This window comes from Haemaphysalis longicornis, unplaced genomic scaffold (assembly GCF_048455015.1).
Source record: "Haemaphysalis longicornis isolate Haplotype H1 unplaced genomic scaffold, Haemaphysalis longicornis Haplotype H1 scaffold_1, whole genome shotgun sequence".
Classification (NCBI taxonomy): domain Eukaryota; kingdom Metazoa; phylum Arthropoda; class Arachnida; order Ixodida; family Ixodidae; genus Haemaphysalis; species Haemaphysalis longicornis.
Window position 1 is genome coordinate 109,234,545 of NW_027526203.1, and position 26,194 is coordinate 109,260,738.

At 47.0% G+C, this 26,194-nt stretch overlaps 1 protein-coding gene across 2 annotated transcripts; it reads left to right on the top strand.

Moving 5' to 3' along the window:
- Positions 1-451: 451 nt before the first annotated feature.
- On the top strand, positions 452-22,761 carry LOC144178971 (uncharacterized). 2 transcript variants are annotated; one of them, XM_077707118.1, is made up of 4 exons: positions 452-1,476; positions 11,332-11,701; positions 18,847-18,969; positions 21,200-22,761. In XM_077707118.1, the coding sequence occupies exons 1-4, from the start codon at positions 1,429-1,431 to the stop codon at positions 21,976-21,978; spliced, it is 1,320 nt and encodes a 439-aa protein (XP_077563244.1). In that variant the 5' UTR covers positions 452-1,428; the 3' UTR covers positions 21,979-22,761. The 2 variants fall into 2 exon arrangements, with proteins under 2 accessions (XP_077563244.1, XP_077563250.1); XM_077707124.1 differs by lacking the exon at positions 18,847-18,969 and having other exon boundaries at positions 463-1,476.
- The last annotated feature ends 3,433 nt before the right edge of the window (positions 22,762-26,194 follow it).

Consider the following 26,194-nt stretch of genomic DNA (forward strand, 5'->3'; position numbering starts at 1 on the left):
CTAGCACGAGCACTTCTAGACACGTGATTAGAAATACGATTTGCACTACTCTTAGAAACAACCACGTGGCTATGAATCAGCCGATCAGGGGCGAAAAGACCTCACAAGTGCCGGGAAAGGCAGGTATAAACGATCCCCAGAGATCGCCTAGTAGTTCATTTGTGGCGCCAGGCCTCTCAGCGCACCGCTAGTAAACAAGTCATTTCACGGTGCTTCCGAGATTCATCAACTGAGCCCAGGCACGAGAGAGGCTTTTCACGGCAAACGACAAACTAAAATAAGTGCTACCACCAGCGTGTAGCAAATCGCCTTTAATAACATTCGCTTTTATGGGCGAAACACACACGAACCAAGCGCGCTGACGACGGCTCGCAACGTCAGAGGGGTCGGCCCGCCGCGCGATGGGACGTCCTCTCCTCGAGACCTGACCGGGCATGGCGGTGCCAGCCATTTTCGTGGAACCGATTTGAGCGCGGATGCGCAAGCTATATAGCGAGACGGCGTTCGAAAGCTCCGTCGACGAACTCTCGCACTGTCAGAGCAACTGTCCGGAAGGAACGCGTGCGCCGCGTCTTCAGTGCCTCCTGCTGCTGACAGCCGCCGTCGCAACACGACGTGCGTCACATCAGAGGATCGTGAACGCGACGCGGCAGTTCGCTCGCCGTCCCTGTTTTCGCCAGTCGTGCATGAGAGATACCCTCAAGAGAACACTGCGTCAGTTCAGCCGCGCAGTACCGGGTCACGGGCGCTGTAGCCGACGGGGAGGCACAAACTCCGCAATCGTGACGGGGACGCCAGCGACGGTGGCTCGCAGCGACCCAGGAGGAGCAGCGCATCCGGTTTATGGTGAAACGGGAGCAAGTGCAGAAAGTGCACGCGGACGCATCCGAACGTGCAGAGAGGGCGACTGGGGCGAGCTACAGTCGGGGCGTCAAATCGGTTGCGTCAATTTGGGGAAACACCTCGCCGCTTCTGACCGGCCCGTTGTATCTGCCCGCCGGTCAGCCGTCCCCCCCTCTCTCCTTTGTGAACGCCAGTTTGCTCGCTTTCCGACAGCGGTGTGGGCGCGCGGTGAATTCCTGGCGCTTTAACCAGAAGAAATCCCTCCGGCTCGCTTCCGAGTGTGGACCAACGGTTGCCCGGCGCCGGTGCATGACGCGGCATCGGGGTCCTGCAGCGCCTTCGCCGGCAAAGGAACGCGCTCGAGGAGGAGGTAGATAAGGGGAATCGTTTAAAGGAGGAAGTGCTGTCTCTAATGGACGAAGATTTTTCCGGCTAATGTGGTGCGAAGGTCGGGAGGACCGTCGCTCTGCCCCTGCGGCCGCCGTTGCTGTTTACTGCTGCTGCGCGTGCCGCCACTAGCTGCGCGCTCTTCGAGACAAAATAAGTCCCGCCTGCACCGAGCGGACTTCGACAGCGGGGGAAGAAATGACCGGGAACTACTTCTTCGAAGGTCTTCGCACCAAACGACCCATGGTAAGAGTATGCGCCCGTTGTTTTCGCCTTTTCTTTCTCTTTGGTCCTACGTTGGGTCTCCTTGTGTGCGGGTGCTCAGTTTGATTTATCCTGCCCGGCACACATCCGTGCACGCCAGGAAGCGGATGCTGTAACCTCAGCGCGCCCTTGAGGGATTTCCGCGGCCAGCGGTGCGCGGATGTCACAATGGTGGCTGATAGTCGCATCTGTGCTTACGCCCCTTGATAATACGCACCCAATGAACGTCTCAACAAGAGCGGACGACGGCATGTGTGTGTGTGTGTGTGTATGTGTATATGTATGTATGTAGGCATGTACTTTATGCATGCGCTCTTTGGGAAGTGCAGGGCCAGTTTTATTTTGTCTGAGGCAATGTGAACATGATTTTCATGCACATGCAAGCTACCCCCAAATGCGTTCCCGTTGCAGGTTAGTTTAGCTGCCTACGTGAGGAGTTCTGGGCAATGATTTTAGGCATTCTTCGAAATTTGGTTGCATGCTCGGTTTTTTCCGCACATCAAGGGCTGGGCTTCTTTGACTCAAACAAAATGTAGCGCGAGAGACGAAAATCGTTGTCCCTGTAAGACTTTGGTCTCTCTCGCACAGTTTTGTTGAATGCATTCTCACTAAATTGTTCTGCTGCTTGCACATAATGACTGAGGAGATGTTGCCAGTGTCGATTGTATTTCTAAACGTCACTCACACACCAAAGCGGGAAGCTGAAGAAAAATAGAAACAAGCTGAAAACTTAAAGAATGAAGGTTCATTTTTCGCGAATGAGAGACAGAGCGAGAGTAACTTTATTCGGGATCAAATGTGGGTGATCCGGACAGCCCTATTCCAGGCTGTCTTCTGAAATGCAGAGCTCCTACGGGTGGGACGTCGCGCGATATTCGATAGTTGACTTTTCCTTCATTTTTTCTCTGTTTTCATTTCATTTTGTTATAAAAATACTCACATACGTTCACAATTGTTCCAAGAGGGCGCTTTTTTTGTTGCTTATTGCTTTCTCCTTACTGCGCTTTATCTCGCAATGCGCCAGCTGTTGTTCTCACATTTGTCAGCACTCAGGAGGACCCTGCTGCCTCCGGTAATCCATCCGCAATGCAAGCAAATGTACGTTTCGTTCATATTGTTGCTTTGAAAGAATGTTAACTTCGACAACTCAATCTCCACACCACACTTCATTTTTTAAAAAAATCCCTCCGATAGTTTTAGAAGAGCGTTCATTGACTAAAGGTGTTGCTGAACGAGTTTGTTCATGAATTAAGTACACAAATGGGTAGAGCGCTAGCATACGAGGCCGAACATTTACAACGACAGGTGCGAGCGGCGGTATTTGTGTCGTTTTGTGTTTTCCTTATGTCGCGAGGCAAGTTTGTGCACGTGCAACGTATGAAACGCAGAATAATCATGATATCACATGTAGCTTTTTCGCCGAATAGCTTCCAGCCTATCTGCGACGTAATAGCAGTGCCTATGCCACTCCAATCCAAACCCAACTACGAAAGTTATGCCCCCCTTCCCAGCATGCAATGCCTCTGCCAAACTTCGGCGTCAACAGCAATCCCCGATGGGCTGATATCACCCAGCAATGACGGTCTCTACGTGGCATACCCATTGAATCACAGGGTTTTAAATTCCGCTCGGCGTGCTTTGCGTGCTACCTTCTGCAATGTTACACACACTTATGGTAGTGGGTGATGCCGCACCAGCTGCATATTTTTCACCACCAGTCGTCCTCGTTAACTGCCCTCCTCACCTCGTTCTACTGCGAACTTAACCGAGTGTCCCACAGACTGGCCGCTTACGTACAAACGAAAGTGCTTGACGAGTAGGAAAGAACGTTTGAAGTTATACGAAAAATATTCCGGAAAGATTCCTAAGCTGCACAATGAAGAGCATCCGGTGAATTTTTCACATAAAACATTCTTAAGCAACCAGATCGCCCAGCACTTAATATGGGTGGCGTGCTGTGCGCAGTCCTAGCGGATTTCTAGCGTACAGTAAAATAACGATGTGTATAGAAGCATGACGTCAGTTAAAGCTTCTATGACGTCCCTTCAAAAAATTTCCAAAATATTCTGGAAGGTAGTGTGTTGCTGCGCACGCCGGGGTAGTTAGGGGGGAATGAGCATGTAATTTTTAACCACTCTGATCAAATGGGCACGATGTGTTACAGCCGTTGATGTGTGATGCCTCGCGTTGCTATGGACGCCGTTGTTGCTAGGACTCCCTGCATGCTGGAGTACTTGCGTACCATTTGCTTGTGTGGAATCGAAGCGCATTGTAGAAGCAACGGGGTATGCGTCGGGGAAAAACTGGACGATCAACTACTGTTAAGCCCCATTGGCTATCTGTATTACTCGGCTTTGCATATCTTTCATTCGTCCAACACAATTACCTTGCGGGATTTTGCCCCAATTGCGAAGATATGCAGAACTCGGGTGGCGTACATTACGTCCCTTCTGCTGTGCAAGTTGAGTTAGCCTTTCAGTTTTACGCTCTCGTCTTCCTTTCCATATGAGCTGTCGCATATATGTCAATGTCATACGCCTGCAGCATTATAAGAAGTACCAACGGGAAAAAATGAACTACGAAGCAAGGTATAAATTGAACGAGAGTTCTAACCCTTTTCATGAAAAAACCTCGTGAAATCCACGTCGACTACACTAGAATTGCTTGGGTTTGGGTGAGTTGAAATCTAAGGTTTTACGAAATCTCGTCTGGTCGGGTGAAAGTTTCTTCAACTATGAATCTTTCACCCGACCAAACGAGATTTTGTCAAACCTTAGATTTCATTACGTTACGACGGTCGTAAGGCCAACCGTTCATCACTGAAGTGCGCCGATACGTTTCGCTATCCATGCGTTCCTCAGCGTTCAAAGCACATTTGGATTTTAACCTTGTCTGCAAGGCCAGGAACCATATTCCGAGGTCCCTTCGTCTTCTGCGTCCCGTGAATACGCCCTTTGGTCACAGCGTGGTTTCAAGAGCAGAGCGGCAACTACTTCAGGCCAGGATCCTGGAATGCAAGGACTCCGTCAGGCATTTGCAGAATCAAGTTTTCTTCGCTCGGCGGCGTCTCGAGCATCAGTGTTCCGATGACTTCCCCAGTACCCAGCATCCAGTTACATGCGAACTACAAGGTGAGCCTCCAGTCCCGCCAGCAAGGGCTGTCGCATCAAAACAAGTAATGAGACTGCTGCCTCGCGAACGTGTTGTTACGCCCGACCGTTCCACTTCGACTGTTCACAACCTGTCTTCGTACAGTCCAAATCCGGCTGAAATCGCTGTGCTTGAGCTCGGGTTGAACTTCAACGCGGGCCCTGCGCCGGACGCAAGAAAGCTTATCTGTGCGGTCGAGCAGGCTATTGGACAGGTTGAGAACAGCCGCCGAGACGAGGCTCGAACTCGCGCAGTCGGCATTCTAGCCAAGCTACCACGGCATCCTCGGACCCCTCTTCTTGCCGAGGAACGTGATGCGGTCAGGAGCCTGCGCAGTAAAATGGACATTGTAATACTTCCCTCTGACAAAGGAAATGCGGCCGTCATTTTGAATAGCGAGGACTACGTTGAAAAAATGTCTGATCTCCTGCAGGACGACAGCACGTACGCGAAGCTAAAACGGGACCCTACCCTCAAAGTGGAACGAGGCTTGCAAACCCTCTTGATTGACGTTTTCCGGTTGGTTCCCCCCCCAACACAAGTCGCTGCACTTCAAGCTCCTCTGCCACAACGGCTCAGCACCCGCTTTATACGGCCTCCCGAAGATCCACAAGCCGAACGTCCCGATGCGACCGATAGTTGACTTCACACGTTCACCCTTATACACAAAGTTTTTGCAGCACTCGTTGAAAAGTGTTCTACTTTCATGCGCAACTCCTCCGATTTTATTGAAAAGGTGCGCGACGTCACGGTGGACGACGCCGACATAATGGTGTCCTTTGATGTGAAGTCACTGTTTGCCAGCATACCCGTGGATTTGGCGGTGGAGGTTTGTCGGACTGCCCTGCAACATGACGACGGTTTGGGTGAAAGAACCCCCATCGAAGAACCAGATCTGCTGAAGCTGTTGCCGTTCTGCCTCGAGAACACTTATTATCTTTCCCTGGGGGCGATCTACAAGCAGGTCTAATGGCACAGCCATGGGTGCATCTATCTCAGTGACAACCGCCAACCTTACCATGGAAGCATTGGAAACGCGCGTACTGTCTTCATTCGAACCACGACCCAAGATCTTTCTGCGGTACATCGACGATTGTTTCTGCATCATCAAAAGGGACTGACTAACTGCCTTTACAGAACACATGAACGGCATGGAGGAATCTATTCAATTCACTGTCGAGGAGGAGGCTGCAGGCCGTCTTCCTTTCCTGGACGTGTTGGTTGAACATCGTGGCGATCGCCTTTCGTTCAAGGTTTACCGAAAAGAAACCCACAGTGGACGTTACCTCCATTTTAATTCCGTTCATACAGCCTGTCATAAGTGCTCTGTCATGGCTTCCCTTACCCAACGCTCCATGAACCTCTGCTCACGGCCAGAAGACGAGGCTGCTGATCTACGCCAAGTGCGCAGAGAACTCGGCGATTGCGGCTACCCTAAGCATTTCGTGCACTCCGTGCTACGACAGCCATCACGCCCATCAGACCCCGCTTGTCCTCCTTGCCGAAGCCGAGCGGCGATCCCTTACATGCCGGGCGTGAGGGAGTCTTTGGCTAGGGTTTTGCGCTCGTACGATGTGCACGTCGCTCACGTCCCCGCGCGCAAGCTGAGGCACGAGCTGGTGGCTGTCAAGGATGGAATCAACAAAGAGAAGTTCTCTCGGGTGGTGTACAAAATTCCCTGTGCCGACTGCGACTATTGCGACATTGGCGAGAGCGGCAACTTCGAAAGAAGATTGCGTGAACACAAGAATGACGGGAAAAACAAGAAAATTGCGTCGAATGCGCTTGCGGAACACGTGGAAGGCACGACACACAAGATAGGCTGGGACGAAGCGTCAGTTATCGCCAGGAAAAGGAAATGGCGCTCACGCCGACATCTTGAGTACCTGATGATTCGAACTACGAAAAAAACCCTGAACCACAATGTAGGCAATCTCCCGCCTAGGTATGCAAGATGCCTGGGGCGATTACTTCGACGCACTTCTTAATTAAAAGCTTCGAGCTTCTCGCCTTTCCGCGCAGTGAACAAGGCTTTCTTATGGAAGGCGAAACGAATTTTTAGCCTTTAACTAAACCTTTGGTCGGCGATAACCAGTTTGGGCGAGTTGGTTCATATCTACTTGAAACTTCAGCTTGAACAACAACAACAAAAAACACGACGTAGTGTTTTTCCTGCTTCCGACGTAGTGTTCCTACTTCCGGTGATTTCTTCCATTGGGTCCGTATTTTTTTTCCTGCGTCCTGTGTTTTTTCGTCGAAGCTGAAGTTTCACGTCGACTACAGCAGAACAATGATACTCAGACTACATCTTATGTACAAAACTTTTCAATGGAGAGGATTTAAAACAGTATTTCAGTGCTCTAAAATAAATGCTTATCGCATTGCTCACATCGCGATCACTCGTCTCATAAGCTTATGGTTAATATGTTTTCCATTTCAGGACACGCATGTCATTTGACTTAGAGCTATGGGATTGCTCATTCGAACGGTCCCGTTTCTGTACATCGCGTTAATTTCACTATTCGTTTTTCAATGAAGCGGAGCGAAAGCATAGGAAACGAAAACGTTCAGAAAAGCCCCACCGCACTCGTACGCATATTTTTTGTCATTGAAATTACCCTATTAGACAATTTTTCAAACTTCCGCAGCAAAGAAGCTTTTTTTTTTCTTGCAACGGAATATTAAATCCTTCTTGTCTACGATTTTCCATTAAAACCCCCGGCTGCCTGGGAGGTGACACTTAAGGCTGCAATGGAAACTGCTGCTTTCGTCTTTGTGTGAAATCACAGGAGAAGTGAGCAACATAGCGGTACTGCAGTTTTTGAAATCCTTGAGGTGTTGCCAATAAAGCTACTTTAGAAGCCGTTGAGTCGGCAGATTGTCGTGGCATATTCATATATTAATTGACGGAAAAATAACGCCGTGAAAGTCGGAAGAAATCGTGCAGGTGTTACTTTGTAACGACTAATTTTCCTGTTGTGCTCACTTCACTTCCAAATCTGCCTTGTCACCCCTTTTTTAAAAGTTGTGAGATCACTGCCGCCTCTCCAAGACTATTACCCAACCGAAAGCTTACGACTAGCACGCTCACACCAAGGCCACATAAGAGCGCCGAAGTCGACATTGTTTTCTATTTCGCCAAGGCACGAAAAATTTGGCGCTAACATAACTTGCACTTGCTGCCTCTTGAGGTTTCAGAACAAAAGTGGAATATATACTGCGGATTTATAAGCCCCTACCTGTGCTGGGTTCGTTTTTTTTTGCCGGCTCGGATTCTGTTGTTCACTAAACCTCTCACTCCTTGTAGTTCAATACACCTGGGATAAATGTGCTAAACGACTGATCAGTAGAAAAACCCTGCATTTTTATGGCCGCCCAAGTAAACCGCAACTCACACTGTCAGAATCCGAATGCTCCCCCGACTAGCCGATTCGCGTGCCTTTGAGCATGTTTGTTCGCTAGCTCACAGGCCAGACACTACGCAAACAAACACTGGGTGCTTTTTCCGACGAGCTGGGACGCCCGTAAGTGGTGACCATGGACGCTAGACCGGCGATCTTAATGGAGTAGCAACGGAGACGGTGCGTAGACAGCCGAGTTTCATTTTATCGCGCGTCATTATACTTCTCTCGTTCCGGCTGGGGCGGAAAGAAGCGGGCACCAAAGCGCAGCCGGCAAGTCGTGATAAACCTCGCGCCAGCGGCCGCCGCTCGTGTAATGGTGCGAAATGCACGTCGGAAACGATAATTGGATGGTCGTTCTGCGAACTGGAAATACGTGGCGGCGGCGGCGGCGGCGTCAGGTCTGAGTCGCAGGGGCCAGCCTGTCGGCCGAGTCCCCGTCCAAACGCAGGATTTTACGCCACGTGTTCCGAGCGTGCCGTGGTCGTGTGGCAAGTTTCGATATGCGGAAAAAAATAGCCTGTTGCTCAGGGATGTTAAGGCTGATAATTTATTGCTGGGCGCTAGCTATCTCACGAGGAAATGAGCGCCGGCTACTTGCGTCGAATGAACAGCGGTGCTCGTACGTGGTTAAAGCTGCTGTCTGGCGCTTCTAACTGGACCCAGAAGGAGTAGGCAGTTCGACGCTTCTTTTTTTCCCTTTTGGAAGCGCCGGCGAAAAAAAATCAAAATCGTGGTTGGTTAGGATGTGCGAGAGGGTATGCATTTTCTACGCCACACTCTAGTAATTTTCTGGCTCTACTTTAACGAATAAAAAATGTGTGGTCATGACGCCTGCGGGAACAAAATATAGCTGGGTTGCAAGCCAAATGTTCTGCTCTTTAGGAGGCATTTCTGAACCGATGTACAAGCAATTAATTTGCATCGCGTAAATTGTGAACCAACAACTCTGACCAGGCGAAAGACAACTACGAGCGTAGAGAAGTGGCAGCGTGGTGCCCTCCGGGCTGTTTGCATTGAAACAGCCGCAGATGTTTCAGACGAATGGAAAATCCCTGTTTAAAAGGGGCAGGATGAAGTCCCGCTTGAAAATGGAATGCCATCCTGCCTGTGATCAAATGTGTTTTGGCAGTATTACGCAGACAGCGGTTTATCAAGTGCCGGCACACAGGTTTTCCCCAAAGGGAGAACAAAGAAGGCGCAATTAAAAGCTTTTGTTCCTGTAATTCTGCCTTGAGGAAGTGTCTTAAAAGCGACAGCCGGAACGCCACCTCGTGATTAGCTCAACGCCAAAAACACTTTTGTTCAGACCTCTCCCATAGGCGGTTTGCTTTTCTCGCGCCGTTATTTAAAGTGACCCTGCAACACTCTTTGAGCAGTGCAAGTAAACCTGCGCGACGTTTAGATTATAGTGCCAGGAATACCTGAGCCAAATATTACACGTGCACGTGAAGCGGTGAGCGCGCAAATCCATGTGAAAGACGCGGAAAAACCAACCGCTCTCTCTTCAGTTGTCCTCATTATGCAACCCCTGGCATGGCCTAAGGGACGTCACATAGGCCATGGCTGCCCGATCGGCTGTCACTGGTCAACTTCGCGGCTAGATTCTCCCATTTCCGTCGTCGTCATCGCTGTGTACGAACCTCTTCTATGCCTGACCCTGTAGGCACAGTATTGCGGTTTCTTTTGTGTTTTGAGTGCGCGCGGAGCTTGAGTGATGAGCTAAATACTTTCCTTTCAACGGGACCACTCGACTACAAACGTTTATTGCTTCAAAAACGCCCTACCAGCCCGAGCGCGCACTTGCGAGCAGGCACGTATGCCTGCTTTTTTGTGGCACCAGACCGGAAATAGGCCCCTCCGCGTTGCGGAGAAAAGGAGAAAACTACCCGGCATGTGATATATCGAAGACCGCCGAACAGAACGCCGCGAGCCGCCCCCCTCTCCGGGAGAGAGCGCGCAGCTTCCGTCGCGTTGTTCGCGGTCGAGTTGAGAGGGAACGATTATGCGCGATTTCTCATCGCGCGTAGTTTCGTTAATTGTGAACGGATTTTCCTAATTCTTGCGGGAGGAGATTTCTGGGACAATAGACTTTATCCCAAAATACATTACTAGTAGTCGATGGCAAGTGTTGCAGGGTCCCTTTAAATTTTGAACAAAGGAATCTGCGCGTTAACTGGAAACATGCAAAAAATTGTTTTTTGTCAGTGACCTGTTTCACGCAAATATGACGTCACTGGTTAGAAATGCACTTCCCAAAATTGGGCCGCAATTGTGTTGGTCTTTTTTTTTAATTTCCCTACAAACGGTCCTTCGCAACCACAGATTCCAATACAATCCAGTCTGTGTAAGAATTACTTATATAAGGGAACTCAACAGCAGTGAGATGATGAAGGTGTTTGCCTTTCATTAGGTGCCGCGAAACAAGCCCGAAGACTCTCTACAGCAAGCACGAGTGGGTTTGCGCACCAATGAAACAATCGTCCCATGGAAAAATATTAAGAATATCCAAGCCCGCCACATATGGGCCCCACAAAAAAAATTGTCGCATGTGGCTAGTAAGGAAAACCTACATGAACCGAATAGGATAAAATAGCGCGGTTATTAATTTCCGCGGGGCACGTTGTGGTTCGTCTACCCTCCGCCCTCCATAGCGTCACGCTCTGCGAGAGTACCGTATGAACTCCTGGTCCTTCAGCTTCCACCACATGAGCTTGATCTCATGTTGGCATGGGTCCCCTTTGATGCAAGTGACCGGCTTGTGTCTTATCGGGCCGGACAGTGAGTCGTATGGTAACGAAAAGCAGCTGAAGGGAATAAAAGACCCAACGCGCGCCCGCTTTTTGCTTCGGCCATTGCTTCCAGGACCTTTTTTTTTTTTTTTTTGAGGTATTGTTATGAGGAACACTTTATCAGGAGCCACCCCCTCAAAACTCCGAAAAGAAACATTAGCACCTTTGAGAACAACGAACGGTGAAACGCGCTGATTACTGGGGGAGCTCACGAGAACGCACAAACGTAGTCGAGGACTAATGATCCCTTCTCCTCCTCCTACTCAGGGGAAGGCAAGTGTGACAGTGTGAGGTGCTGTGGATATGTACCCTGGTATTCGGAGTCCGTCCCCCACTACAGCCTCCTGTCGAGGAGGTCCTTGAAATCTATTTTCCATGCATAAGAATTGCGGAATCCTCCCCTCGGCAGAGGGGGGGAGGGGCTCAGAATACGGCCCATAGTCTATCGTTCCATGTGCTGCATGTGATCATTGATGTTACTTTCGACTGCACAGGCCCACGCATGGCTGGTCCTTCTGGTGATCGCTGCTACAGTGTCGGCGATTCCGCGACAAGCACCGGAGGAGCCAAGAGTCGAGCGGCTCGAGCAGGAGGCCGAAACGACCACCGAGCACGACGCTGGGTACATCGTGGGCCGCATCGTCGGCGGCAAGCCGGTATCCGTTTTGCGGAAAAGGGAGCACGGTGGCGCGGCCTCGAACCGGACGTCTTCTGCAGCCGCCCGACCCGGCATGCGAGGAAGCGGTGCCGGTTTATCGATGCCTGCCCGGGACGTACATATGCCTCGGTTTACGACTACTGCAAGGCCCTACTCAGAGGACGGGCTTAGGCCGGACTCTAGCAGCTGGAGCCCTTCCTCTACTGGTAGGCCCCCCTAATCCTCAATGGCCCTTGCTACTACTTTCTCTTTTCACTCTTTTTTCTGAATCTGGCCAATGTATGCAGAAGCACCTGCGTTGCTGAACTCACTCACTCACTCACTCACTCACTCACTCACTCACTCACTCACTCACTCACTCACTCACTCACTCACTCACTCACTCACTCACTCACTCACTCACTCACTCACTCACTCACTCACTCACTCACTCACTCACTGCAAACATGTATGCATGCTTGCGGTGAGTGATCACCCTTGGGGGGGGGGGGAGAGAGAGAATCAACTTTTATTGAGTCCAATGAGGTATTGGCTAGTGCACGCAGGCACCGGATGGGGTGGAACCCTCTTCTCGAGTCCCATATGCGTCTATTAGCTGCTGGCCCCTGGCTGCCAGCGCGAGCTGGATCGTCAGGTCGTGGCTAGGCAACAAGGTCTCCCATCGCACCCTTGGGAAAAAATGCGGTATAGGCACCGGACAGAGTAGGCCGCAGCACCCAGCGCCAGGTTTGGGAGATTGGTGAAAGACTGGGTCGGTCACCGCGCACTGGCACATTCGTTACTGGGGCCCGTACCTCTTTTGCGCAGCCCTGTGAACACTATTACTAGCACCGTTAATGTTTAAGATAAATTACGCTATTTTACATTAATTCCGCTACAAATTGGAGACGAATGATGACGCATTTACTCGGTTGAGCTCGCGTATCGGCTGGCCGATGGAAACGACTCGGCGGAACGCCCAAAAGGGAAACGCATATGGAGGATAGCTTGCACATCTTCACAATTTTCCGCACAACTTTCCGAAGATCTACATGTTTTGGTTCGAAGTAAACAGAACTTTAGGTTTTCAAGTCCCCTAAAGAGGATGTGTTGTTTGCCATTACGATATCAGACGTTGCGCGATGTTTCAGTGTGGTAGTCGATCCGTGCGAGTACATGCAGCTGTCGAAATCCGTTGCTGACTGCACAGCTACTGACTGAACCCCATGGGTTTTTCATAGTGGTCTGATCTTAACATGGTACTGGACATTTGCTACAATATAAAATTCACAATTGTTTGAATATATCGGAAGCGGTGGCGTTAATAAATGGAACGCATCTTCCAATACGAAGTCAAGGGTGCTGGAAATCGAATGCCGATGTTGAATGCATGATTTCGATTACAAGTGTGTGTATCGCGCACACCGTGTTGCCTACTTTTTATGGCTCTTTGTTTGCTCCTTGAGGAGCCCCGCACGGCAGATAATATCCCCCTCTCCAGCCCTACGGATAGGGGAAAATAAATGACGCTGGTGTTATCTGGGTCGCTTCCCCCTTCTATAACATTCCTGTCTGCCATCGTTGCAGTAGCTTGCCCGTATGCGCGCCACTAGCCTTATGCGACAGGCTTTTGCGAAGTCACGTTCGCGGGGGCTGACGGCGGTCAGCGCGGCTAGACCAACCAAGAGTGGCGCGGGTCTGGCGTGGCTGGCGCTGTGTTCGCCCCGGAAACTCGACTGTTCGGTGCCTATAGAATCATGCATGACCGTGCAATCATAAATTCATTCTTTAATGAGTATACATCCGGACATGAAGCTATTGTTACATGTCACTCCTAAGAACCCTTTCGAGAAGAGATCTCTTATGAAAGCACCGCGTTGCTTCTCTTTCGAATACCTGTAGTTCTACTTTTCTGTACTTTCGAAATAATTTAGTGAATTTATGAAAAGCAAAACTATTTATGAAAAGTAAAACTAGCGAGAATCGAACAAATAGGCTGCCCGTATTTACTCTGAGCTCTGACACAGTAGTACTACTGTTCCTTGACAAAAATTGCCAAGACTTATTTAGTGGGCTTGGAGCACACCTGTGGGAGGAAGAGGGTATAAATGAAAGTTGACTCCTCAAGTGGAAGAAACAAAGCAATGAAGACGTTACTACAAATATTAGCGGTTCTCATTAGGTAGTGATTACCTTTCAAAAAATAGCTAGGCACCGCGGGCAGGAATTAGATGTGATGTCCATCAAGATAGGCGAAAAAAGGTACTGGAAATTTTTTCCTTTTATTGTTGATGCGACCTCCCCCTACGACCGTAGAAAATGCGCAAACGAAAACATTTGAATGAAAATTAAAAAAAAAAATTAGCCGTGGCTTAGCTCGGCTATGCCAGGATATACGTAGCGTGATTCAGCTGGTTATTCTTAGGTTTCCTGGTTGTATAGGATTAGCTGATTATCGTGCTTACTGCTGCTAAAACGGTTTCAAATCCAATTCAATTTATTTCAATCCAAATCATTCCAATCCAATCCATTCGCGGCGGCGGCGGCTCCGGCGCGCCAGCTGTGCGCAGTGAGACGTCACTGCTCCTCGCGCATGCGCAGTACGGCTCTCCAGGAGCTACGCGGAACTGCTCATTCTGGGCCAGTGTAGCTCACGCTACAAATTTACCCATGGGTCTGCTTCACTGAAACTATCTTGAATGAGGACTCATTGCAGTCAAAACGTCGACGTAGGATAATTTCGTCCAAGCATACAATTTGACTCGTAAAATGTGGTCGGAGCATTGCGATACTTTGCATTGGCCGATTACTCAGCACGGAACACATTTTTGCGCGCTATCATGCCTATGTCGACCGATTTGGTCCCATTTACCCTCTTGGTAGCAGACATTTGTCATTCAATTTGTCATTATGGTTAAGCAGAGGCATATGACTTTTAATTGTTCAGCGCTTGCGAGTATAAAAAAAAAAGCTTAGCATAAAAATAGAGCATAAACAGTTGTATATTTTACTCTCAATTGTGAAGAAGTATTGTAGCAAGCGGCCTAAAACAAAAGTCGTCGTATCTCCCTAGCATTACTAGCATATACGTTACAACGCGGGCATAAGTATTCTCCAGATCCAGTTCGAAGCGCTACCCAGAAATACCAGCATAAATGTAGCTATGTAGACACCAGATGACGACATGTAACCAAACATATTATTTCTTACCAAAGGCGCATCGGCCTTACTGGTAAGCCGAAATTAGTGCCGGCCTTAGAGAAATCAGCATAAAGAAAACAAAGTGCAATTAAATCTTTTAAACGTTGGACATCGGAAGAATATGAAACTAACACGGTGAAAAACCGGGCTTCTAAAGTTTTTCTGGGCCGCCTACATTACACTTTTGCTTGGCATCTGCACACGCTTCCAAACAAGGCACCAGAGCTTACTGTGTTTAAACTACCTCACTGTGAGAACGGGGTGGTTTTGTTTTGAATTTCGTGTTTCCTAGGGTATAGAGGCCTAGGAGTGAAGGATATCCAGGTAAAGCTTTAGAGAAGTTCAGTGTACAATAACTATGTGAAGTTTCAGATATTCTAACACGTTTTTTGTTTGACTATTTGTCAAATCATTTGCTTTAATCCCTTAAACACACAGCCCAAAGCAGCATTGAAAAGTTTGTGTGATAGATGCAAGGGTAAGTAATAGGAAACCAATGTCATATATTAGAAGGGAAACTCATTTAGGTGACATCCTGGACTAAATTGCAAGGGAGAGGTGGAATTGAGCCGACTACTGCGATGGGGAGAACAGTTAGCAGGCGAATCATGCAAGTAGGCATGTGGTAAAACACGGATAGCGATGAGACGTGGAAAAGACAGAAGACGCGGCTGAGATGCACAAATTAGGAGGCAAGTAGGTGGAGCTTCCTCCTGCAGTCGGGATCAGCAGCTGATGATTGTCGGGATGGGGATGATTTATTTATTGAATACTGCCAGCCTGAGAGCCAGGCCTTGGGCAGGGTGGGATTACAGGTTTACATTCACAAGGACGCAATAGTTAAATGGGCACATATCAATACAACACAGAAGAAATGACACGACACACATTGACAACATTTGTCAAAGAAAAATAGAAAACAAAAGAAAACACAATAGAGAAAGCGCATACCTGCACAGAATTTTACGCGCATGACACTTAACACGACACTGCAGAAGAGTGAGCCAATAAAACTATTTGCAATTTGGAAACCACGTCACAATGACAAAAATTGTTATACAAGGAATAGCTTAAAAAAATGTACTCGGAGAAAAACGTTTACACATCACTGAAAAGAAAAACGGCAACAATGTTCACATAAAACAGAACACGATACGCGCACAACTGTTTTTAAAGGCACCGTTTACAGATAAGAAACCACTACGGTACAGAGAACATGAAAATCAGAAGCAGCGATTAGCACACAGCAGTATTAAATTTACCCTTAAGGAAGAAGTTAAACGAAAAAATGAGACAGCAACTTAAATAGAGAGGTTTTTCATGAATATCTCCACAGTAGGGCATTCGACCGTACCCTGAGGTAAGGAATTCCATCTAGCGACTGTTTGAGGAAAGAAGGAATGTTTAAATACGTTTGTACGACAAGAAAAATCTGTAACTTTTTTCGCGTGATATGAGCGCGTCGGGCGGCGATCGGTCATTGTGAGGTAGTTTGCTTTGTCTATGCCAAGTTTATCATGGTATATTAAATAGAACAACTTTAGCCTGTCGCGGTGACGTCGCCTTTCTAATTTTTCTAAGTTTGCGGCCTGAACGAGACTTGATGGGGATATGCGCCAGCTATAAGAATTTAAAATAAATGTGACGGCTTTTTTCTGCACTCTTTCTAGTTTGTCGATGTTCGTTCGCGTATACGGGTCCCATACCGGCGCGGCATATTCTAGTACGGGTCTAATGTATGTTTTGTAGGCTAGTAATTTCACTTCCTTCGTTGAATTTCCCAATGTTCGTCTTAAATCGCCGAGCTTTTTCATTGCCTTATTTGTGATATACGTCGTATGCTCATTCCAGCGTAAATCAGAAGTGAAAACAACGCCTAAGTATTTGTAACTGGACACTGCATCTAAAAAGCAATTACCGACATGATATCGAAAATTCAGTGGATGTTTTTTACGGGCTATAGTCATTGAAACAGTTTTTTTAGATTAATAGACATTTACCACTTCACTCACCATTCCGGTATATTGTTCAGTGACACGTTTAAGATTTCTTGATCGTTAGCAGATTCGACTTCATGGTATAGCTCACAATCATCGGCAAATAACTTAACTTTTATTGGTATGTTGCTAGCGATATCGTTAATCAAACCTAGAAACAAAAGAGGCCCTAACACGGATTCTTGAGGGACTCCAGATTGAACTACTGCAGATTTGGAATTTACGTCGTCAATATAAACGCCGTGTTCCCGATATAAGAGAGATGCTTCTAACCACGAAAGTAATGAATCGTTTTGTAAAATGGGTTTTAATTTCAAAAGAAGTTTAGGATGCAAAACACGATCAAATGCCTTTTTTAAATCGAGGTAAATGATATCAACTTGCCGTTGCCTGTCTATGGCTGATGCGAGGTCATGAACGGTTTCCAGCAGCTGCGTTACTGGGAAAAGTTCTCGCGGAAACCATGCTGTAGGTTGTCAAGCCTATTATTTTGTTCGAGGTAAACGGCGAGGTAACAGGTGCACATGCTCGCAGATTGAATGAGTGAACATTCTTGGCCGAGTTTCACAATGCGAACAGTGTAATCGTGTGCATCTGCAGAAAAGCGTAATTACAGAAGTGAGGACATGTATTCTTATAATAGTGTAAAAGTAAGTGATTCTAAATAAAATAAATGTCTATAATCAAACGAAATAAAAATTACCTAATATGGCTGGTAACCGACAAATCTGGCAGCCACTGTCCTTGCGGGAAAAGAAACAGAAGATAAAAATAACAACGAAAACGAAAATAAAGTAACGAGATCGCGAAGGTCTACTGAACATAGCGGCTCCATAGAATGACAAAGAAAACAAAAACAAATTAATAAATATTGTTAATCAACCAATGAAATCACGAAGGAATATAATCCAGTACTCTCACAGGATGAGCTCGGGGACCAAATATGTATACACAGAATGCCAACGCTGAAAACGAACTCACAAAATGCCAAAAATCTATCTAATTCAGTTCGCGCACTACCCTGTCTGTAGGAAAAATTAAAACGAAAAAAAAAAATGCTGGATTGGTTGACATATCCTGCAGTGACACCAAAGAAAGTATTGTTGGGAAACCGGAGAAGTGGCGTGAGAACTCTTGCGCACTATTAGACGATTCTTAAAATTGTTGTAGCGTTTTGCTCAAAGCTTTCGGTTGTAAAAATTTTTAAATGGTGCATTAGAACAAAAATCTTTCAAGCCACATTTTTGCGTACGGTTTACCGGTCGTCTGAAAAATATCAGGCTCTACTCAGTTTCCATGGCCAACGTCTCATCTCACAGATGGCAGCAGACAATACAACAGGAGTGCGGCGAATGTTATCGGGATCTCATCGGAGAGTTGAGCTTTTGGAAAAAATCGATATCATGGGTTAGCCCCCTGATTTAAGCCACGCTTGGGTTGTTAGGTAAGTCATAAGGAAGGGTACGGTTGCCTACGTGCAGTGCCAACTCATACAGCACACACCAGTTTTATGAGAAGTAGGGCCTCCACGCGCGTTAACCTAACCGGCTGCCTTATGAATGGCAGCACGTTTTCCCCGCAAAGCTACCAAGGAGAGGAGCTTTCTTAAAATTAAATGTTTCATCAGATTAAGGGGCATTAAAGATTTGCTCTCAGACAAGGCCTTTAGGGGCAGTAGGTTCCCCAGATGTGAAGTGTAACTACAAATACCTTAGCTGTCCAGAACGCTGCAACGTAAGTGAAGAAATCAAAACTGAAAATACGAATACGGGTATACTGGATCGTGATTAAACTTGAATGAGCACTGCATGTCTGCAGTGACCTTATTGTCTTATTTGAAAAAAATGTCACGTTACACTACAACTCCATCAAATTAAACGTGACGGACATTTACACCTCATTGGCTCAAAGGCTGTAAATATGACGCTGCTGTTTCAAATACACTGCAATTAGTGGCGTTATGATGACCCCTTTTTATGCTCCAATATGAAATAATTTGCCAGCTTGTTACCTTTATCACAGGCAGTTGACGTTCCCACTTCCTTTAGGTATCTTCCGCATTGCGTTCCATTCCGCTTGGTGTACACTCGCCCCGTCTCGTGGGGAAAACATTAATTGTAGCCTGCCTTTTAATTAGGCCGCATTATGCCTCAATACTTGTATTCCTCAATCAGGTTCTGTTGCAAAGGCACAAAACTCAAGGCCGAACCAATCTTCTGGAAATTCACCAAGCCAATCCGGTGGAGGTTCTTCCATGGGTCGACCGTCAGCGCCAAGCGACAGACCTAGGCCAAACGGTATTTAATTAACCCCTCTACTCCTCCAGCTTCCATTCTAAACCGCAGCCCCTAACGTGGACAAGAAAGACACGACTCGAGTCAACACCTCCGATTTCTCAAACTAAAAAGGCCCGGCCATTTCCGTCGACTTATACCGCTGCGCTTTTGTCTTCACACATCGTATGGCACGTCCACGCGCTAACATGTTTACCAGGTTTTTATTTGTTGAAGCTGGAATACTAAGGTAAACAACCGTGGCGCCACATGATGAATCTGTTTTTTTTTTGTGAGGATTTTTTTTTCTTTCGGAGCGGCGGATTTCCCCTGCTCGTGTGCGCATCTGGGGGTTTTTCCCCGCGGGCTCAGAATAGCAGACCGGAAGGTCGCAGCGGTTCATTTCTGTTTTTTGAAACACCAAATGCCTTTTCACCATGTAGCGACCAGCCACTGCGTTGAATAATAAACAGACAGGACATGGGGGGACCGGTTCGCAGTCAGTCGGAATTTCGCTTAGAAAGGCAAAATGCAGCGGTGGTTTCGTATTTACTCTTGAAAGAACAGCTGCTCGCCATTCTTCTGCAAAAGCTTCAAATCTACGTAAAAACCACCAAGTATAACCTCTGGAACCGTTGAATCACTGCAGCACTAGTAATTTTAAAATGATCCCCTTAGGGCCAACGCTGACTCCGCGAAACTCCGAGAAACAGCTTCTACAATTCTTCTCTATATACCCAGTACCCCTCGTGGAAAAATGAAGGCAAGGGGTCGGGGAGAGAGTGATACCCTTGCCTCTCAGTGGCGTTCCGAATGTGAAAATCACCTTTTCGCTATGACCCACCATCGTTCCTTACCTTAGGTTTGTCCGTGCGGAGGAAGTTGGTAGCAACTACTGCCGGACGTGTTTGGATGCTAGTTGTGTAAAAGGGCGTCAGGTCAATGTAAGGCGCCCTTGCTTTCAGACAACGAAGAAGCCGCCGGCTCAGCCGTTGCTTGTGCCCCTTGGGTCACGAACCTTGCGTGGGCACGCCTTCATTGGTTTTCTATGCACTTCGCTTTCAGTGCTCGTGTCTCCAGCCGAAGAAAGAAAAAAAGGAAATGATTTATTGCGAAATATCTGATTGTGATTGATGTATTGGGATTTCTTGTGATGACACAAGAGGAGATTTGTTTGCAAACCGAACAGCACAAAGAATAATCTTAAAAAGAGCATGCCGCAGTTTTTACATCGTCTTACTTGCTTTGCTGAGCACGCGAGAAGAAAACTCTATTATAATTCATCCTTTCCAGCACGAATTCTTTTAAAGGAAGGACTTTTTAACCATTTTGTTAACCTTCGAAATGCAGCTAGAACATGGCAAATCAGCGTGTTCAGTGTTACAATATCTGGCCACGAAATGCTTCTAGTGTATGCCCATCAGACACCCATGTATACTTGCTTAACAGATTCTTTACTTCGTCTCCAACGTTTTTCGAAGTCCATGTATTTTTATGTCGTTTAGTGGCATCAGAGGATAAATATTTGCGCTACTGGTTGGTTACATTTCTGTTGCACCAATAAACGAGTGGATATAAGCTGAAGATAATAATTTCTAGTTACCTCTGAAGACACAGCCTGCTCATAAACTTGCGTAGGCAAAACTTCTTGTGGGTCTTTTTTTAGAGTGCATCTGAATGAACCAGTCACGGATTTTACAGTGGTATATTCTAGAAATAACGGTGCGCGACATGGGATCTCAATCAGAACTTTTACCTTGACCTGACATCACGCAAAGCAAAGCGACATGCCTGCATTCTGCAATGTCCCAGTGAAGAGCAAAGTTTTTCAATCATATTGTATGTCTATCTTCGCCACTGGCGTGCTGTGTTCTTTCAATCTCGTTTTTGGGTGAATGAACACGGGTATCTTGGTGAGTGTAATGACAGTGCGGAAAAGTGTGGAAAGAAATATGGACGCTGCAATTGCAGGCGTGTTATATCTCATTTCAGGAACACGCAGTGTAACTATCGGTTACCGTAATATTTCACAAACCGGCTACTTCGACCATGAATGAACACTTCGTTAGCGAAGGAAAATCAAAGAAACACTTGAAAATTTATGTACGGTTTTGCCAGAAAAGCTAGCGCTGTGACCTCGCAGGTTCGCTTGGTATTTTACCTCAGTGGTGTTCATGAAAAAGTGTGCAGAAAACCCCTGCACCCTTCACATGATAATTGCAATACTCCGTATCTTTTCCTCAATTCTTTTCAGTCCCCAATGAGCCACGCGAGCCTAATGGTTTTGATGATGACCACCGCGTCGGATTTCCGAACCGCAACTCTAATAACGGAGACTCCGTGCCCTGGAATCATCAGGGGGTCTCACCATACCCAACCCCGGTGACTGCAGCTCATACCGACAACGATTCACCCGGGTACAACCCGAACCAGTCAGCGACACCACACTCGCATGGGCCAAGCCCTACACAAAACCCAGCGCAGTCTTCGAATCCGAACAACGTACCCGGAAGAATTCAAGGCGGGATCATCATTGGCCATCCGCCGGTCGTTGCCTCTCCGCAGCAAGGCACTGGCACTAATTATCCGCCCTCAAACCCACGCCAGAGCAACGCACCGCGGGTGGGAGGCGGCATTATCATCGGAAGTCCCCCGACGAACGCCTTGGGCGGCCACCCAGGCGGCTTCCAGAACTCGATGCCGTTACCCGAAGGCCAGGGTCGTAGGGGGGTCGTAAATTATCCGCCACAACCATCGCAGGGCGCCGGGTCATTCGGCCTACCCTCCATCCCCAACAACCCCTTCGCACCGCCGGGCAATCACGGATTTCCCGGACCCGGAAACCTGCCCTTGCCATTCGGAGCAGGTCTCTTCAACCCGGGACTCGTGAACATACAGAAAGCGGTTGAAAACGCTGCCGCAGGCGTTCTGGGTGCTACGGGCGCAGGACCGAACCCTGCCGGAGCTGACGTGTTTGGACGGACGTCATCTTTCGGCCAGATGTCGAGCTATGGATTTTCGGATAGGAAGTGATTACGATGTGTGTGCGACGTGTGCCACGAGGCGAGGACATTTTTTATACAGTTATTATCAACACGCCTGTCAGCGACTCTCGCCTATGACTGCAGGGCAGTGTTTGTGATAAAAGTATTATAAGTCAATTTTTAACTGCGCAGCAGTCGTATATCGTAACCGCAATGACCACAGTGCCAGGGAAATGCTCCGTGTTTTGCTGTGGGGCGTTTTCGCCCATAGTTCACCTCAATATACCTAATTTGAGAAACACAGCTGTAGGGCACGTTCAATAATCTTAGCATGGCACATCAGAAGCGCGACTTGCAAACATACAACTCACGTTTCCAAATGCATGCTAGAGATGTAAAAAGCTTCACCTTGTACTCTTTTCAGGAATGGAACTGATCAAGCTCCAGTGCCTATGCTGTTGAATCTGATGAGTATATCTGCTTTGATAAAACGTCTAAACGTCTTGCCGTTCCTGTAACATCGCCGTTCATCTTGCAGTTCCTGTAACCGTTCCTGTAATATGTAACAACGTAACAGTGATATAATACAATCAGTACACGAGCAAACGCTCGAACGTTTGTACTCGTCAAGATTTGGGCGTTAGTTTTAAGGTTTACGCTGACTTTTTTTAATCCTTCTGTGTGTTTCGTGCGACGTTAGGGCTGAAACATTTGTTTTTTTGCATTATTAAAACATTTACCGTGTTCATAAACTATACCTGCTGTCAGCTTTTCTCATATACTCTTTACACGTGTATTTGATTTTGTGACAAATAAACTGCAATACTTCTCAGTTGGTTGGGCTGATGAAATATCTTAAGAAGAAATATATCGAACCCATGATGGGTATGAAGTTTCTCTCAAGAATGGGCACGACTAATCTGAATCCATGGCCAATGCCATTTGGTCCTTTTTGCTTCGGTGGGATGAATTCTTGACCTGAAGTGTTTCAAGCAATACAAACATTGAAAGGGTGCGCTCATTGCAGTGCTCAATATTTTTCTCTCTCCAGTATTGCCAGGTTTTTGCAGCATTTTCGGCAATATTGGAATGCCGTAATCACTGGCAGAAAACTAGCGATGTCTGCATTTTAAAGAGAAAGGTCATAGCAAGCGGTAATATGACCGGGTTCTTAGGTTTGAAAGGGCAGCTATGAAAAAAACGATGCTTTTCGCGGTGGTCACAGTTGTTGGTAGTGCCAAAAAAACATGACCATTCCTGTCATGTGTATTAAAAAGGCACATTAGGAAGGGGATACTGATCGCCCGAGAGGAAATGGTAAGCCTAGGCAGCCGCTAATGCAAACCATATATATCTATTAGGTAGCTAACACAAATTCTGTACGCTATATCTATTGGTGCACATTTTTTGTATATATGTAAGGTGCACGAGTAATATCCTATACAGATACTCATTTCTTTTATTGTGAAGTGGTGAGTCAGGCTAAAATTTTAGCGGTGCTTTTAATAAGCCCCTCAAACCCCGAAGCTCTGATGAATACTTCCACACAACCAGAGTTAGGCTCAGTATTCATGCTTCAGTCTATGTAACTAACATGTAAGATTGCATAGTTTTAAGCGACCACGCTAATAAAAGACTACGTGAACTCTCATGCCCATGCGCTGCCTCCTGTCATCGCAACCAGCATACTTACGAGCCTTGCTTTAGTAGATAGATTAGTTTAACTTTTTCACCAGTTCTCACTGATACTCCCCCTCTCCCCCCCCCCCCCCCCCAGAAAAAAAAAGAAATGCTGCTGGGTTCGGAAGCATCCGGCAAGCACGCTTAAAAACTTGCACTAGGCTATGGTATGCAGGCGGTGTGCAGAACCAATGATGACTTAAGGGGAATAAATTTGACGCCTTAGTAAGCGATTTGACTGAAGTCTTCTGTCACCCCAACGAGCAATGAATGAAGGATGATAGGAGTAATTCTCACGGATAGGAAACGAACGTCGTACTTCAAGGGACATACTCGGGTGGAAGACAACATAGTTCGAATTGCGAGAAAGAAGTGGACTTGGGCTCTGCATGTATTGAGAACTGGCAACCAGTGGACCATCAAGGTAACAAAGTGGATACGGAGAGGTGGGACTAGAAATATAGGAAGACCATCAACTTGATCGAGGGACGGAATTGAAAAAAAACTGGGAGTAATATAATTGGCTAACCCTTTGAAATACAGGAACAGCTGGAGGAACATCAGAAATGACTTCATACTGCAGTGACACGAAATGCTGGTAATGATGATGGGAACGCTGATGAGCCGTACCACACAGCCAAACAATCTGGACTTGTTTAGTAATACTTAGTCGACGGTAGTGTAAACGGAAAAGTGAATGCGTAAATACCCTACGAACTAACTGGTTTGGGAATGTCATTCTACTGCAGAGAAAGCCCAGAGTTCGGCTTTCCCCTTCACATGCGCAAAAAGTGTTCACTGGTAACTTGTTTCCGTTACCTGCAGGCTTGTCATATTCGTTAGGCACCAGTAATGCAGCGCATTACTGATGGTATCGGTGCATGTACGCCACTTCAGCGCTGTCTACGGTTATAGTCGTCTGCTGGTACAATAGAAAATATCAGTAACATTACACCCTGTGAAGGTGGGTGACCAGAGGAGCTGCCTGTGGGTTCTTGGTTCGCCCAATCATTTCCCTCAAACTGCGGCGTCGCGCAGTGGAGGCGTTGTGTGGGATGGGGCTTGACGAACTTCAACCTCCAGCACCTACCTTAATGCTGTGGCAGATCTGGGATGTCTCCGTGGCTTCTGATGGGTATGTTTCATCTGTCTCTTCTGCTGTAGGTGCAAGGGCCTCTCTGTGAGCCAGAAGCATGGCCAAATCACACCTACCCTAACACTCTAATTAGCACCAGTGAAAACTACACTGAAGTTAGAGAGTGGCTGTCTTCGGGGCTCTGGGTAGATCTTCTGGATTCGTGCTTTAAGTTACAGCACTAAGAATGCGATGGCAGAATGAAGGTAAAGTTTGAAGACGGGAACATGCTGCATAGTAAAGATGTGTGGGATATACACATCAGAGAGAGTTGACCTTAATTTATATTTCACACATCATGTTTGGAGTTGTGTACAACAGCTATTAGCGATCAGGTTAAGTGGGCACAAGGATGCTATACGGCAGCATGGTGAAACCCCTTGTTCCACTAACAAAAAAACAAGGAAACAAAAAAAAAACTGCAGTGGGCAATGCGTTACTGCCTGTCCACAGACAGAAAGACTATCAGTAGATTTCAACCAACTTTCGACAAAGAAATGACTAACAGCACCATGAATCTTGCGCACATAATACTAAACAATAAAATGCTAAACATACACTATATGAAAGTTATTTATTTATTTATTTCGGTACCTTCAATGCCCAGGGGGCGTTACAGAAGGGAGTGGGTTTCTTTTTTACAAGGTATTGAAAAAATATATATACAATAAGGGGAAAATATACAAAGCAAGAATAGATGCGATGCCTTAAAGGCAAGAGCGAAAAAGTAAACAAATCACAGGAGGTAAAAACTATACATATACATATATATATATAACACAGAAATAAGGGTTGGCAGTCGAGAAAACCTCGGAAAGCAAAGGGGAGGATGTGGTAGATCACTGAAACAGATTAAGAATTTGGAAAGAAAGAAAGAAAGTGAAGAAAAAAAGCTGGTCGACCACTCTGGACATGTCGTAGACACTCGAGTCACGACCCGGGGGTTAAAAAGAAGGTCCCCTTCACCCCGATTACTCCGAATGGCGCTGGCTACCACCCCCAAGCACAGGAAAGAAACATACCTAACATAAATACCCCAGAAAGTGAATGGGAAAATCGCCCCTCCGGTAGCGTAGTGGTTATCGCACCAGACCGGTATTCTGGAGGTCGTGGGTTCGGATCCCACCTGGCGGGCATTTTTTCTTCACTTTCTTTCTTTCTTTCCAAATTCTTAATCTGTTTCAATGATCTACCACATCCTCCCCTTTGCTTTCCGAGGTTTTCTCGACTGCCAACCCTTATTTCTGTGTTATTTTCAACGAGCTTCTCATTTCCTATTCTGATTCGCTACATGCATAGCGAGGGCCTCTGTTCTGGCAGTCTTGTTGCCAAAGGGAGCTTAAGAGGGTTCAAAGCTGGTCGACCACTCTGGACATGTCGTAGACACTCGAGTCACGACCCGGGGGTTAAAAAGAAGGTCCCCTTCACCCCGATTACTCCGAATGGCGCT